Consider the following 12,748-nt stretch of genomic DNA (forward strand, 5'->3'; position numbering starts at 1 on the left):
CTGATGACCCCACGACTAATTTCGTCGCAGGTTGGCTGGTAGTCAAGAACATCACTGCTTGGGTCCATCCAACCCAGGAGTCGACGGTAGACATGGTATACTAGACTGGGCCCGTCAATGACAACGGCTTGGACGCGCGGAAGTTCTGAATCAATTGCCCTCCCGTCTAACAAGACACTTTCGGCATATGGAAGCAAGTGCCTGGTTAAGTGAGGGATCCCCATAATGCGTGGAAGAACCCTTCTGGTTGTGGGTTGTGGATTTGTTTTTTTCTTCTTTTTTTTTGTATTAGTCAGGGATGGTGAGGCGCCGGGGTTCCCAAGTTTAGACAAGACTATGAGAAAGCGTCGGAATTAATCGCATCTCTCTTCAAATCTAAATTATATGGTTAGATTCAGATGGTGCCGAGAAAGAAATGGCACAAATAGTATATAGGATCAAGAGAAGATGTTAAAATTCCTGCAAAATCACTAGATTTATAAAACAAATGCATATATAGATTCAACGTAACACGCATGATACATGACAAAGGAAACAAAAGGCACTGATGCCCCGAGAAATATTTATCCAGTATCTCTGTTCATTTCAAATTACCGAGCAGATCGCAAGAATCCAACAACTCCGCGGCAGTAGCCCACCAGCTCAGCAAGGCGCTTTCCTTCCCGCTGTTGCTCAGCAGACCAAATTGCTAGAGCATCTTGCAATAGACGATACTGAGGTTCATCTTGAGTAGAGCTGAGACTCACAGTGTCGGCGTGAATTTTCAAAAAGACCGCCATCCAAGCATTGACAAGCTCAAAGTCTCTCTTTGACTTCAGGCGAGCAGTCAGGGCAACAACGAAATCGGACAACTCAGAGTGTCCATCACGTACTCGAGGATCCAGCGAACGAATCTCGAGATCTGCTTTGGCCGGTGATAAGGTCTTGAGGTGGTCGATAAATGAGCTGAAGTCACCGGAATCATGGCCGGATGCCAATGATCGAGTGAAAATAGATTGAGGAGCACTGGCGTTTCCACCAATTTGCAACTTGGCAATGCGCAACCTTTCGGCTTCGGCGATCTTGGCCACCGATCCTACATCGGCGTCGTCGGTGCCGGGGATTTCGCTGGCAGCCTCGGGTCCACTGGACCCGAGGAGAGAAGGAAGGAAGAATGGAGCCTTCTCGGGTGCCTTGGGAGCTTCCTTGGGGCGATTGCGTTCCTGTTGAACTGTTAGCTAAGAGGCTCAAACTTGCGTGAAGGAATAAAAACATACCCGAATAGTATCCAAGTGAAGCAATGACTGCCATCTACTTTTGGGGACAAGACTCAGAGTCATCATGTCGTGTTGTAGTTGTTCTGTCGCCAGTACTGGGCCCTCTGCCTCATCTTGCTCGGTAGTATCCACGAAGGCGGCTTCAATCAGACCAGCACCGCCCTCTCCTGATGTTGCCGGGAGCCCAACGTTCTCAATAACATTCTCGTCCAGGTTTTTGGTCGATACAGGCATGAAAAGGCTGCGGTTGCTCCAAAGGCTGATGCCAATGCTACCGGCGTGTGCGGTGGCAAGGAATTCACCAGTCGAAGACATGGCCAGAGCGACACATGTGCTTGAGACCCGGAAGATATCAATCAGATGTCCGGTGGGCATATCCCATACGCGTACCACCGAATCCATGGAGGCAGCAACAATCCATCGTCCATCATTTGAGAAGATGAAATCGTTGACTTGACCCACACAGCCCCAGAACTCACGAACGAGCTTTCTGGTCTCGAGGTCAATCACACGGATCGAGAGGTCGTCACAGCTGAAGGCGACTAATTCGCTCGCCTTGTTATAGCGAAGTCCAGTAATGGCAGCCATGGGGTGCCAGTCTAGCTCATCAATGAACTTTCCAGAGAGAAGATCCCAAAACTATATTTCAGAAGAGGTTAATTTGTGAATCTCCAGGGGAAAAAAGAGGGAGTAGTGGGGCGTACCTTAACTTTGCCATCCAGGCCACAGCTGACAACAGTACGGTTCAAGCTGTCAATCATCAAGCCAGTCACAGCTTTGGTGTGTTTAGAAGCCGCAGCGATAGAGGCCTGAGCATTGGATTTGGCGGCACGGCCAGCTGGGGGGCGAGCTGGGAAACTTTGTCGGTGCAGACCTGACTGCATGTTGAACATGTCGATAGAACCTCCAGCTGATCCGATGACAGCGAAAGTACCACATTGTGAAACCGTCACACTCTGTGAAGAATTAATTAGCAAAAAGGAAAGTCTGTTTAATCGTGTTCAAGAACTTGCGCACCTTAACTTCTGTTCCATCACTGGTTGCAAACGCCCATCGACCTGCCTTCTTCTTGCCCCAGAACCAAGTACGTGCGAACTTGTCGCCCCGATGACCAGTAACCACGCTTTCCCAACCAGTTGCATTAGAAGCATCGGCGTTTGTAACCTTCGGGTTCGACCAGATCGGACCGGAAGTGGTGACTCCCATTCCGCCATCACGGTTGAGGCTGCAGGCAATGCATGTAACTTCGGGAGCTTTGAGATCCTCGGTATTTGAGATGTTTGATGGCCCTGCCTTCTTAGCCTTGCGTTCCAAGCTACCCTGCGAGATCTCGGTATGCTGGCTGTCTTTGCGCAGACTAAGCCCCCAGAGACTGCAATCCTTGCTTGCACTAAGAAGCCACTTGCCGCCAGAGTCGGACCCATCTGAAGACGTGGGCAGGAAATCGAGAGCGCTAACGGCAGCAGAGTGTCCGTTTCTTCTGTGAAGGGGTCTGGGAATGGGCGAGAATGGCGTTTCGTCGAAGATCCAAGTCTTGAGAGAATTGTCATCACCCGATGACACGAGCACGGGCTGTCCATCCAGGAACTCAACACGGTTAGCACCCATGGGCTTCTCGCCACTTGACACTCGGTGGGCTCCGCGAAGAATGCCTGCAATGCGACCTCCATTATTCAAGTCCCAGAGTGTGATATCGCCGCTACCACTTGACGCAGTGGCCATAACACCTGAGCTGCGACCATCGTGGCCAGCACCCAATCCATCGCCGCGGAAAGTGATCGATGTTACAGGAAGACCTCGGGACGACGCGTTCTTGAGAGACAAGACCAGCTGACCTGAGCTCACGTTCTGAATAGCCAACGCACCGCCCTTATAAGCAATAGCAACAAGCGACAGAGCAGGTGTAGGGTGAATCGCAGTCACGGGCCCAGCGTCTGCCGACAAAGAGGGCAATGTGTGAAGAAGCTTTCCACTGCGGAGGTTCCAGATATCGACCGCTCCGTCCGATCGGCCCACGAATATCTTGTTCAGATAAGTCGGCATGTTGCACATTATCCCGGTGTAGATCTTCTCTCCAGCCGAACCTTGAGCAGATTGCGGCCGCAGACTGGCATAGTGTTCGTATGTGCCCGTTTTCCAAACCTCGAGGCCACCGGTCCAGCAACCAACCACCCATGAACCAAATACCACCAAGCGCTCAATAGGCCCCTTCAGGTCTGCGGGGCCCTCGAGGACTGCAACTCTTTTGCCGCGCTTGAAAACCCAGACGCCTCCAGGGGACTGCGACCGAAGATGGCCCCAAGCTGCGAATACCTTGTCCTGCCACGCACATGTCGCCGTAATGATCTCCGGTGTTTGCGGTCGACTCAGGAAGATGAGGTTCAAGCCTCGGCGCAAATCATAAGTCTGCAGCGAGTGTCCCACGGAGGTTGTGATTTGAAAGGTCGATTTACCTAGGCGCACCGATGTAAAGGGAACGGGTGTTGGCGACACCAATCCTAGTGTCTTGATAACGACAAGTCAGTTTAGAGAAAAGAGGCGATTGAGATGTGTTTCTCAACTTACACGGAAAGGAGCAAAGATTTTGGAACCACGTGTTCCAGCCTTAACCTGCGATACTCGTTTCTGCCTCTTCGCGAGAGGCAGATCGAAATTATCGGCCGAAGGCATACTGATATCGAGGGACACACTGACGACAATGAATATGTCGGAGGGTTCAAAGTAATCAGAAGAAACCTCTTGGCCTTTTAAGTGAGAATTTCGTTCTGACTTGTTCACCCAATCAATGAGGAAGGGTATCCTAGTCGTCCGAGTCTAGTCTCACTAGCTTTGTCTTCTTTTTTTTTCCCGATGTTTTTTTTCTGCCCCGCCTAGTCCTGCAGGTGTCAGACCGCCTTCAAGCGGGTGATGTACACTTTCCCCGGGTACAGAATACCTTTGCATCATGAAGATATCTAGAATATCTTTTGGATCTATCATGGCTTAACATAATTATACAGTTGTCAATTGTCTTACATATATTACATGCTATGAAAAAAAGTTACCGGTCATCTTATCGGAGCCTATTTTGCATTGTCAAACTGCTATCAAATAGTGTCGTCATGTATCGGAGACTGCCACAATAAGTACCTGGGATGGGGCATTTGTACTTTTGGGATCTACTATGGCGTAGTCTATTGGAATACGAGGAAGCCCAATGGATCAATTGCACAATTAGCATACAACTTCCAGGCTATTCAGTCTGATCATAAATGAAAAGTACAAACTTGAACCAGCAAAATGCCCGTTATTTCTCTCCGCCTATGCAAATGCGGAACCCCCCATTATATTTGGTAATACAACCTTGGAATCCAAGAGCTGCCAGCTCGGTCTACTCTTCTTCCTCCGCAAACTGCTAAGAATTTGTGCTTCCACAATTTCCCCATCCAATTGATCAAAATCACTTTGATACGATTGAATTTGATTTTAAAACACAATATTGCCCTGACAATTGACCCCTCACATGGATCAGGCCGCTGAGCACAGCAACGGCTCTTCTGCCGATGCTGAACCCTTGAGACCTACAGAACCCAACCTTTCGTCGCCTTCACTTGATATGGAATCCGATCACAACGATCTGACGCCCACGGGGCCCGTCCTCGAACCTACATTGGTGTCAGCTAAGCCTACATCATACGCCAAGTCGACCCAAAGCCAATCAGGAAAAGCCGATTCGGGATTTGACCCTCGCTCTGCCAGTCGAATGGGACAATCCACACGTCCTTTAAGCCACGGACCTAGAAGATTCAGTGGAAGCACGGCTGCCAGTACCGCTGCAAGCTCGATCAGTGAGGTGGAATCCACCTCCCTAAAACCATGGAGGATTGGAGTCTGTGCCTTGGACGTGAAAGCACGCAGCAAACCCAGCCAGAATATCTTGACTCGCCTCCAATCGAAAGGCGAATTTGAGGTGATCGTTTTTGGAGACAAGGTCATTCTCGATGAAGCAGTGGAAAATTGGCCCGTGTGTGACTTCTTGGTCGCTTTCTTCTCTGATGGATTCCCCTTAGACAAAGCCATTGCGTATGCTAAACTTCGCAAACCGCTCTGTGTTAATGATCTACCTATGCAAAAGGTCTTGTGGGATAGGCGGCTCTGCCTGAGGATTCTGGATCATATGGGTGTTCCCACCCCGAAGCGGATAGAGGTCAACCGCGATGGTGGCCCGGTTCTAGAATCGGCAGAACTAGGCCAGCATATCTATCGCCTGACTGGTGTGAAGCTTGAAGGCCCAGAGAGTGGAATTGGTGGTGGTGCCCCTCAAACCCAGAGTGTCTCAATGTCCGAGGATGGCGAGGCCTTGATTGTTGACGGCAAAGTCTTCAAAAAGCCCTTTGTTGAAAAGCCTGTGAACGGCGAGGACCACAACATTCACATCTACTTCCCCAACGATCAACAGTACGGCGGCGGCGGAAGAAGACTATTCCGCAAGGTCGGCAACAAAAGCTCGGAATATGATCCCAATCTCACTGTTCCAAGATCCGTCACCGAGAAGGACGCAAGTTATCTGTACGAACAGTTCCTCAGAGTTGACAATGCAGAAGATGTCAAAGCCTACACCGTTGGGCCAGACTTTTGTCACGCAGAGACGCGCAAATCTCCGGTGGTCGACGGTCTCGTTCGGCGCAATACCCACGGAAAGGAAATACGATACATCACGAAACTTGGCAAGGAGGAGGCCATAATCGCATCAAAGATCTCAAATGGATTTGGTCAAAGAATCTGTGGCTTTGACATGCTCCGCGTGGGAGATAAAAGCTATGTCATTGACGTCAACGGCTGGAGCTTCGTCAAGGACAACAATGATTATTACGATAAATGTGCCAACATTCTCAGAGATATTTTCTTGGAAGAAAGACGCAAATGCGAGGGGATATCAGAATCGTCCGAGCCGCCATCACCGGACATAGGCTCATCTAGAAGGAGCACGACAGGATCTCATCGCCAAGCCCTCAAGACATTGCTAAAGTCTCCTAGCACTTCCAGGCTTTACGGCCAAAATCAGAAACCCACCGAAGCCTCAGAGTCATGCACTCCATCAGTAGCGTCATCTGGGGTAGACAGTGCCGATATTGGCGCTGCTCTCAGCAAGTTGAATTCTCGGGATGCTTACTCTACTACTCGTGGCTATAGTCCCTCGAACACGAAATCTCCTGCTCTTTCGGTACAGCACGCCAATGACGAAGCCCTCCCACCCCTTCCTGCTTCCAAACACTCTTGGAAGCTGAAGGGCATGGTGGCAGTGATTCGACACGCAGATCGGACCCCGAAGCAAAAATTCAAGTTCACTTTCCACAGCCAACCTTTTGTGGATTTGCTGAAAGGGCACCAGAATGAGGTAGTGATTAAGGGGGAAGCTGCATTGTCCAGTGTTTCTGATGCCGTCAAGCTGGCTATGGAGAAGGGCCTGGAAGACATGGAGAAGCTCAAGTTGCTTCGCACATCTTTAGACAAAAAGGGCGGTTGGCCTGGTACCAAAGTACAGATCAAGCCGATGTTTCGGAAACGGAAGCCAGAAGAAATGGGACAACAGGGCCCACTAGAACCTGCAACTCCATTGCCTGAGGGCAAGCTCTCTGAAGAGCCCCCTGAACCTACATCTACACCTGTACCCAATGAGGGAGAGGGACTCACACCAGAGGACGAGGAATTGCGCAGACCACAGACACGAAGTGATTCCATCTCAGGTGCGACTTTTTCTCGGTTCTCTGCCGCTGAGAATGACTTGATCCTGGACAAACTACAACTTGTGATCAAATGGGGCGGCGAGCCCACACACGCCGCGCGTTATCAGTCGCAGGATCTTGGACTGAACATGCGGGATGATCTCAAGCTGATGAACAAGGAGGCGTTGAATAACGTTCGTATATTTACCAGCTCAGAACGTAGAGTGAGCACCAGTGGTGAGTTTTTTTCCTACCCAGGACCTGCATCCAGCTAATAATATTCTTAAAGCACAAATATGGGCATGCTCATTTTTGGACCAGAAAGATATCCCTGAAGACTTGATACAAGTTCGGAAAGATTTGCTTGACGATTCAAATGCCGCTAAGGATGTCATGGATAAAGTCAAGAAAAAGCTGAAGTTGCTTTTGCGAGAAGGGTCTGCGCCTTCACAATTTGCTTGGCCCAAGGACAAAAACATCCCAGAACCTTCGGTCGTCCTTGCTAGGGTAGTTGAGCTGATGAAGTTCCACCGGAGTGTCATGCGAGACAACTTCGAGAAACTCGACAGCGCGCCGCCCATCTTCCAGACTTCATTTAATGATTCTGAAACCCCGAGCCAACCAAGCTCCGTGGATCTCCCTGATATATCTAACATACAGGGCCGTTGGTGCGCCGGTGAAGATCCTCGACTCTTCAAGGAGCGGTGGGAAAAACTCTTTGCAGAGTTCTGTGACACCGAGAAGGTCGATCCGAGCAAGCTTTCCGAACTATACGACAGTATGAAATTCGATGCACTCCACAATCGACAGTTTTTGGAATGGGTCTTCATGCCTCAGGACAGTCCCCGTGACTATGATGAAGAACAGAAATGCAAGAGCGCACCCAAGAGCGCACCCAAGACAGAGACGAGTACGGAGGGGAAAATAGTACAGGAAGCCGGGAATGACAAATCTGAAGAGCGCACTGAAAGCCAGACCTTTGCTCATCGCTTTGGGTTGAAAAAACGCATCCTTGCTCTCGAGTCACTGCCGCACCTTCGAGCACTAGATGATTCATACGATCATTACTTCAAGCTTTTCCCTGGCTCCCAATCCTCCAAGTGCAAGATGGATGAGCGGCTTGAAAAGCTCCGGGAACTGTACAAGCTAGCCAAGGTTTTGTTCGACTACGTGACCCCTCAGGAATATGGAATTACCGACAGCGAGAAACTCGAGATTGGCCTTCTAACATCTCTCCCCCTTCTTCAAGAAATTGTTCGAGATCTAGAAGAAGTGCAGGCTTCGGAGGATGCCAAGTCCTTCTTCTACTTCACCAAGGAATCTCATATCTACACTCTCTTGAACTGCATCTTGGAAGGAGGAATTCAAACTAAGATTGCCAGAAGTGCCATCCCAGAACTTGATTACCTCTCTCAGATTTGCTTTGAGCTATATGAAGCTCGCGACAGTGAATCGGACTCATACTCTTACTCCATCCGCATCTCAGTCAGCCCAGGTTGCCACGCCTTCGATCCGCTTGATGTGCAACTTGATTCCAGACACGCCATCGGCTGCACCCCACGTCGAAGCCTGACAGCCCATCAGGATTGGAAGGAGGTGATTGAAACGTTGAAGGCGAAATTCAACACGTAAGTTGTCTCTACTACCCTAACCCCCCTAGACTTTTTTTACTGATCACTACATGTAGTGTGGAACTACCCAAGACCTTTATCGCGGTAAACCTCAGTGACAAGCATAGCTCTCATTACGAGAATTCACCGTCGCCCCCGCGTGGTATTTCTCCGACTCGGGACTAGGATCGATATTTCGGGAACATTGTATTTGTGATGGCCATTTTTTGTTCTATTTTATGACCGATGCATTTAGATAGAATTGTCTCTTATGTACCCCCTCCCCTGCCTTGTCAAGGCTGCATCATGTATCTAGTTAATGGAGGACCTATGGACTGCTTATTCCAGTTGGTTTTGATTTTCTCTCTAAATACGCCGTCCCTAACCCTTCAATGCTCCCGGTATAAAAGACCCGACTTCATCGCTCCTCAAATATCCATGCTAGTACTCGGTTGAGCCCGGCCAACCCTGTGGGGTTGCGGCCAAGCCTGTGGGGACAACCGGCCGTGCTCTTGGGGTAGAACAAGGGTATATAGTACGGAGTAGCGTAATAGAAATTAAAGAAATTAACCAACCGGCTGGTTCTGGTGGCCGTTCTCCCCAATAGCTGCACCAGGAGGGCGGGGTGATCTTTGCTGATCTCCAAACCTCCAGGGCTATTACATTTTTGTTGGGTTAAATTTGTCATAGAACTGCAATTTTTCCCTTCGAATAGTCACAAATTCCTCGGGATTTTAATTTTGCTCGGGTTTGCCCGGGTTTCTTGAAAGTCTCTTTATATAGTACCTTTCGCTGAAATGTTGAAAAGCAATCTTGGATTCGTGATAGACTTGCTCGGGCCTCATTCTCCATACATCAATGTTATCGGACAAAATGTCTACCGTGAAGGAAAATGAGACACTGGTCTCGGAACCGGCTCAGCCAGTCAGGAAGCCCGGTGCTCATCTAGCAAACCCTGTAAGAGCCTCGAATCATTTGAAGTTTTGGATGTAGTATACATACTAACATGCCAACCTTCGGTCCTATAGGCACCTTTAGCGATGGGTGGCTTTGCTACCACTCTGCTATCTGTGTCTTTAGCCATGATGAACTTCCGTGGGGTCTTCACGCAAACTATCTTCATGGGTGATCTTTGCTTTGTCGCTGGAATCGGTATGCTTATTTCCGCTCAATGGGAGATGGCCCGAGGGAATACATTTTCCTATACAGTTCTTTCTGCCTATGGTACGTTATGAGAAAGATCACCTATTTTGCTATTGAATATTGACATCTCATTCTTACAGCATTCTTTTATGGCGGTTATGGAGTAATTATGATTCCCGCATTAGGCATCGTTGATGCATATGGTGGTTATACTCCGGAATATCACAACGCCCTAGGTTTCTTTGTCTTGTGTAAGTGCTATGCTTTGAAATCAACTCACTCTTTCTCTGACATCTTCTTCTCTAGTATGGGCGGTCTTCAACCTCTTCTTTCTCTTGGCCAGCTGCGCTTTGTGGGTTCCTTCGAGTCTACACTTCTCTGATACAAAAGTTAACCTTGTCGAACAGGAACATTGTTTATATTCTTCTGTTCCTCACACTTGAGCTGTGTCTCATTTTTGACGCCGCGTCCAGTTTTACCCTGGCCGACGGGTTGATCGACACAAGTGCCAATCTCATGACCGCTGCCGGTGCTTTCGCTTTCGTTTCCAGTTTACTTGGATACTATTCTGTCCTCCATTATCTGTGTGAAGACTCTCTACCATTCTCAGTTCCCATGGGTGATACTTCTCGAGCTTGGAAGCCTTGGTGCAAAAAGACAACCCAGGAAGATTCGAAGAGCCACGATAAATTGGTGTGAAGGGAATTCTTCATACGTCAAAGGCTAATGTTTAATACAACCTAAATTGGTACACCTATAGCTAGTATGGAGAAGGATCATGTTATAACTAGCTGCAATTAGCTACATGTGTGGATGTTAGGGCTTAATATATATACCGCTGTAATAGCAATTGGATGTTCCGATTGTCGTTGTAATTTTCTAAGTGTTCGGCCTAGTAATTAAGTGCTCGTATATAACCACTCAGAGACTAGATAGATGTTTAGGTAGGCACCGGGCTGGTCTGCGCATGCATAAAGTCCTGCTCACAAGTATCGGCATATATATCAAGCCCATCACCAATTACTTTTATTAGTGACCATTGTTGGTTTCCTCGTATAAGGCGAGCCCATAGCTTGACCACAGCAAATCCAAGGTAAGCACAGTCAGAGTGGTGTGGAGGTCTAGACCAAAAATCTTCATCTCCAGATGTTCGTCCTTCCTCGACGATATCGCTGATCCAGCTCACCAGGCGTGTCTCCTGCTCTGAATATAATGAATTAGTTAATTTTGCCATTGAACAGGACGAGTTCAACGAGGATCTAGACAAAATGAGCTACATACCATCAAGAGGCCTTCTACTTTGGCAGTCGGAGATACAGAATAACCACTTGCTGAGGAATACGGCAAACTCCAATGCACAGAGTGAGTGTTGAACATTCCACACAAATGCATGGCTTTGAGCAACGAAGTTCACCCCGAGCTTGACCGGTATGCTGAGGGCATGTGTTGCATGCAAGATTGCTGGAAGAAGATGAGGACCAGGAGGCAAGCGTGGTATTTGCAGTAACTGGTTGGCGATCTGCTCCGGATCTCGATATCGCAGTATTTTATATGATCCTAAATCTAGACCAAGTCGCACATATGCAACACCCAATAGTGCAGCTGATGTAAAAGTAACAGGGCCATTGGGATTCCGGGGGTCCAGGCTCGATTCAGGGGCTCGTTGCCATAGAGAGGTCCATGCATGAAGGGCATTTCTTACATAAGAAAGAAAGTTGCAGATTAGACAGAGTAATTTTAGACGAAAGATGGTGAACTAACCGCATAATTTCCTTTTGTCCAGTTATCAGACTCTGATCCACATCATTATAAGGTCCGAGGGCATGGTAGGCGAGGATGATCTTTTGTATGACGGCATGCAAAAGAACGTAGTTTGCCAAGGGAGATGGAACTGGCTGTGAGTCTGAGAAATGCGACCCCCGGCGACTTTTCATTATGTGGCAGAGAGCCTCTTGAAACAGCATTTGCTCTTGATGGCCCGATCTTCGAATCAACTTCCATTTTTCTTGATTTGGAGCAATCCACTCGAAACAGCTGCATGGTAGACGAAGGTTAATCTCTTCACTCAATATAATTGGCGGTGTGCCGAATGCTATAGAATGAAGATTCAAGAAAGCAAAGGAGAACAATTTAAGCCTTCTATCTAACTCCTGTTGAACCCAAAAGCGCCAATCAATATTATTGACATGTAGAGATTGTTCGACTTCTTCCAGCCGAGATTCTCTGATGCATCTCGACAGGGAGCTCTGAAGATTAAAAGCTTCTCGAGCTATGTTCTCCTCCTTCTGCCAGGATGCAAAGGCAATGAGAAAGAAGGTACAACGTGCCTCACGCATAACTGCCCTCTGTTGCAGAGCTTCGAAGTTAGAGCCATGGGTTTCGTGGCTGGAATGAGTCGTATTCCCGCTAGTTTGACCATATGACTTTCTCTCGGTTTCTGCCATTTCTCGTTCACGTATCGTCTGTTGGAGCATATCCTTGGCAGCTCGAAATAGCAGCACTGCTTTTCGATTCTCGTGTCGAAAATCGGCGCCAAGTGCACACATGGCCAAGAGAATCTCTGGCTCGCACTCATCAATGTTGAATGTTGGAATGTGAACGATCGCCAGATGGGGATAAAATCCATCAAAAAAACCATTGACAAATCTTGAGAGCGAATGGCAGGAAGGCAAAGGCATATCTGTTACAATGGTTTGCGATTTTGCCAGCGCTTGCAGAAGATTTTCTCGATGCAGATTTGTGACCGTCAAGATTGGCAATGTTAGAACTCCGAATTCCGCTGGATCTAATGGTTAGACTATACCTCCCAGTAGAGCATATACTTGGGATCATCTTACCGACAGCTTCTCTCTCAGTTGGAAGCTTGCTTAGTGTTTGATCTGGGCCCGAGGCCTGTTCATGAGATGGATATGCGGTTGATGGAGTTGGTAGAGCATTCATGTTGAAGTCTCGGGCGAATATTTGTGTGATGCTTGGCTCAGACGGTAAGTGCCACTCGTTGTTCAGTCCCATGTTGTTACTGAACATTTCCAAG

General features: G+C 48.3%; 3 protein-coding genes across 3 annotated transcripts; 2 read left to right on the top strand and 1 right to left on the bottom strand.

Annotated features, from left to right (window-relative positions):
- Positions 1 to 590: 590 nt before the first annotated feature.
- On the bottom strand, positions 591 to 3,926 carry PEX2_051530 (rRNA-processing protein UTP21; the record flags this gene model as incomplete). The annotated part of the gene is made up of 5 exons (XM_016742428.1): positions 591 to 1,202; positions 1,257 to 1,895; positions 1,961 to 2,212; positions 2,274 to 3,761; positions 3,822 to 3,926. The coding sequence occupies 5 exons, from the start codon at positions 3,924 to 3,926 to the stop codon at positions 591 to 593; spliced, it is 3,096 nt and encodes a 1,031-aa protein (XP_016592868.1).
- An 832-nt stretch (positions 3,927 to 4,758) lies between these two features.
- On the top strand, positions 4,759 to 8,757 carry PEX2_051540 (inositol polyphosphate kinase VIP1; the record flags this gene model as incomplete). Its single annotated transcript, XM_016742429.1, has 3 exons — positions 4,759 to 7,198; positions 7,251 to 8,589; positions 8,649 to 8,757. 3 exons carry the CDS (start codon positions 4,759 to 4,761, stop codon positions 8,755 to 8,757), a joined length of 3,888 nt encoding a protein of 1,295 aa, XP_016592869.1.
- A 672-nt stretch (positions 8,758 to 9,429) lies between these two features.
- On the top strand, positions 9,430 to 10,413 carry PEX2_051550 (GPR1/FUN34/yaaH; the record flags this gene model as incomplete). The annotated part of the gene is made up of 5 exons (XM_016742430.1): positions 9,430 to 9,528; positions 9,600 to 9,795; positions 9,855 to 9,965; positions 10,021 to 10,066; positions 10,122 to 10,413. The coding sequence occupies 5 exons, from the start codon at positions 9,430 to 9,432 to the stop codon at positions 10,411 to 10,413; spliced, it is 744 nt and encodes a 247-aa protein (XP_016592870.1).
- Between the last annotated feature and the right edge of the window lie 2,335 nt (positions 10,414 to 12,748).

This window comes from Penicillium expansum, assembly GCF_000769745.1.
Source record: "Penicillium expansum strain MD-8 chromosome Unknown contig167, whole genome shotgun sequence".
NCBI lineage: Eukaryota > Fungi > Ascomycota > Eurotiomycetes > Eurotiales > Aspergillaceae > Penicillium > Penicillium expansum.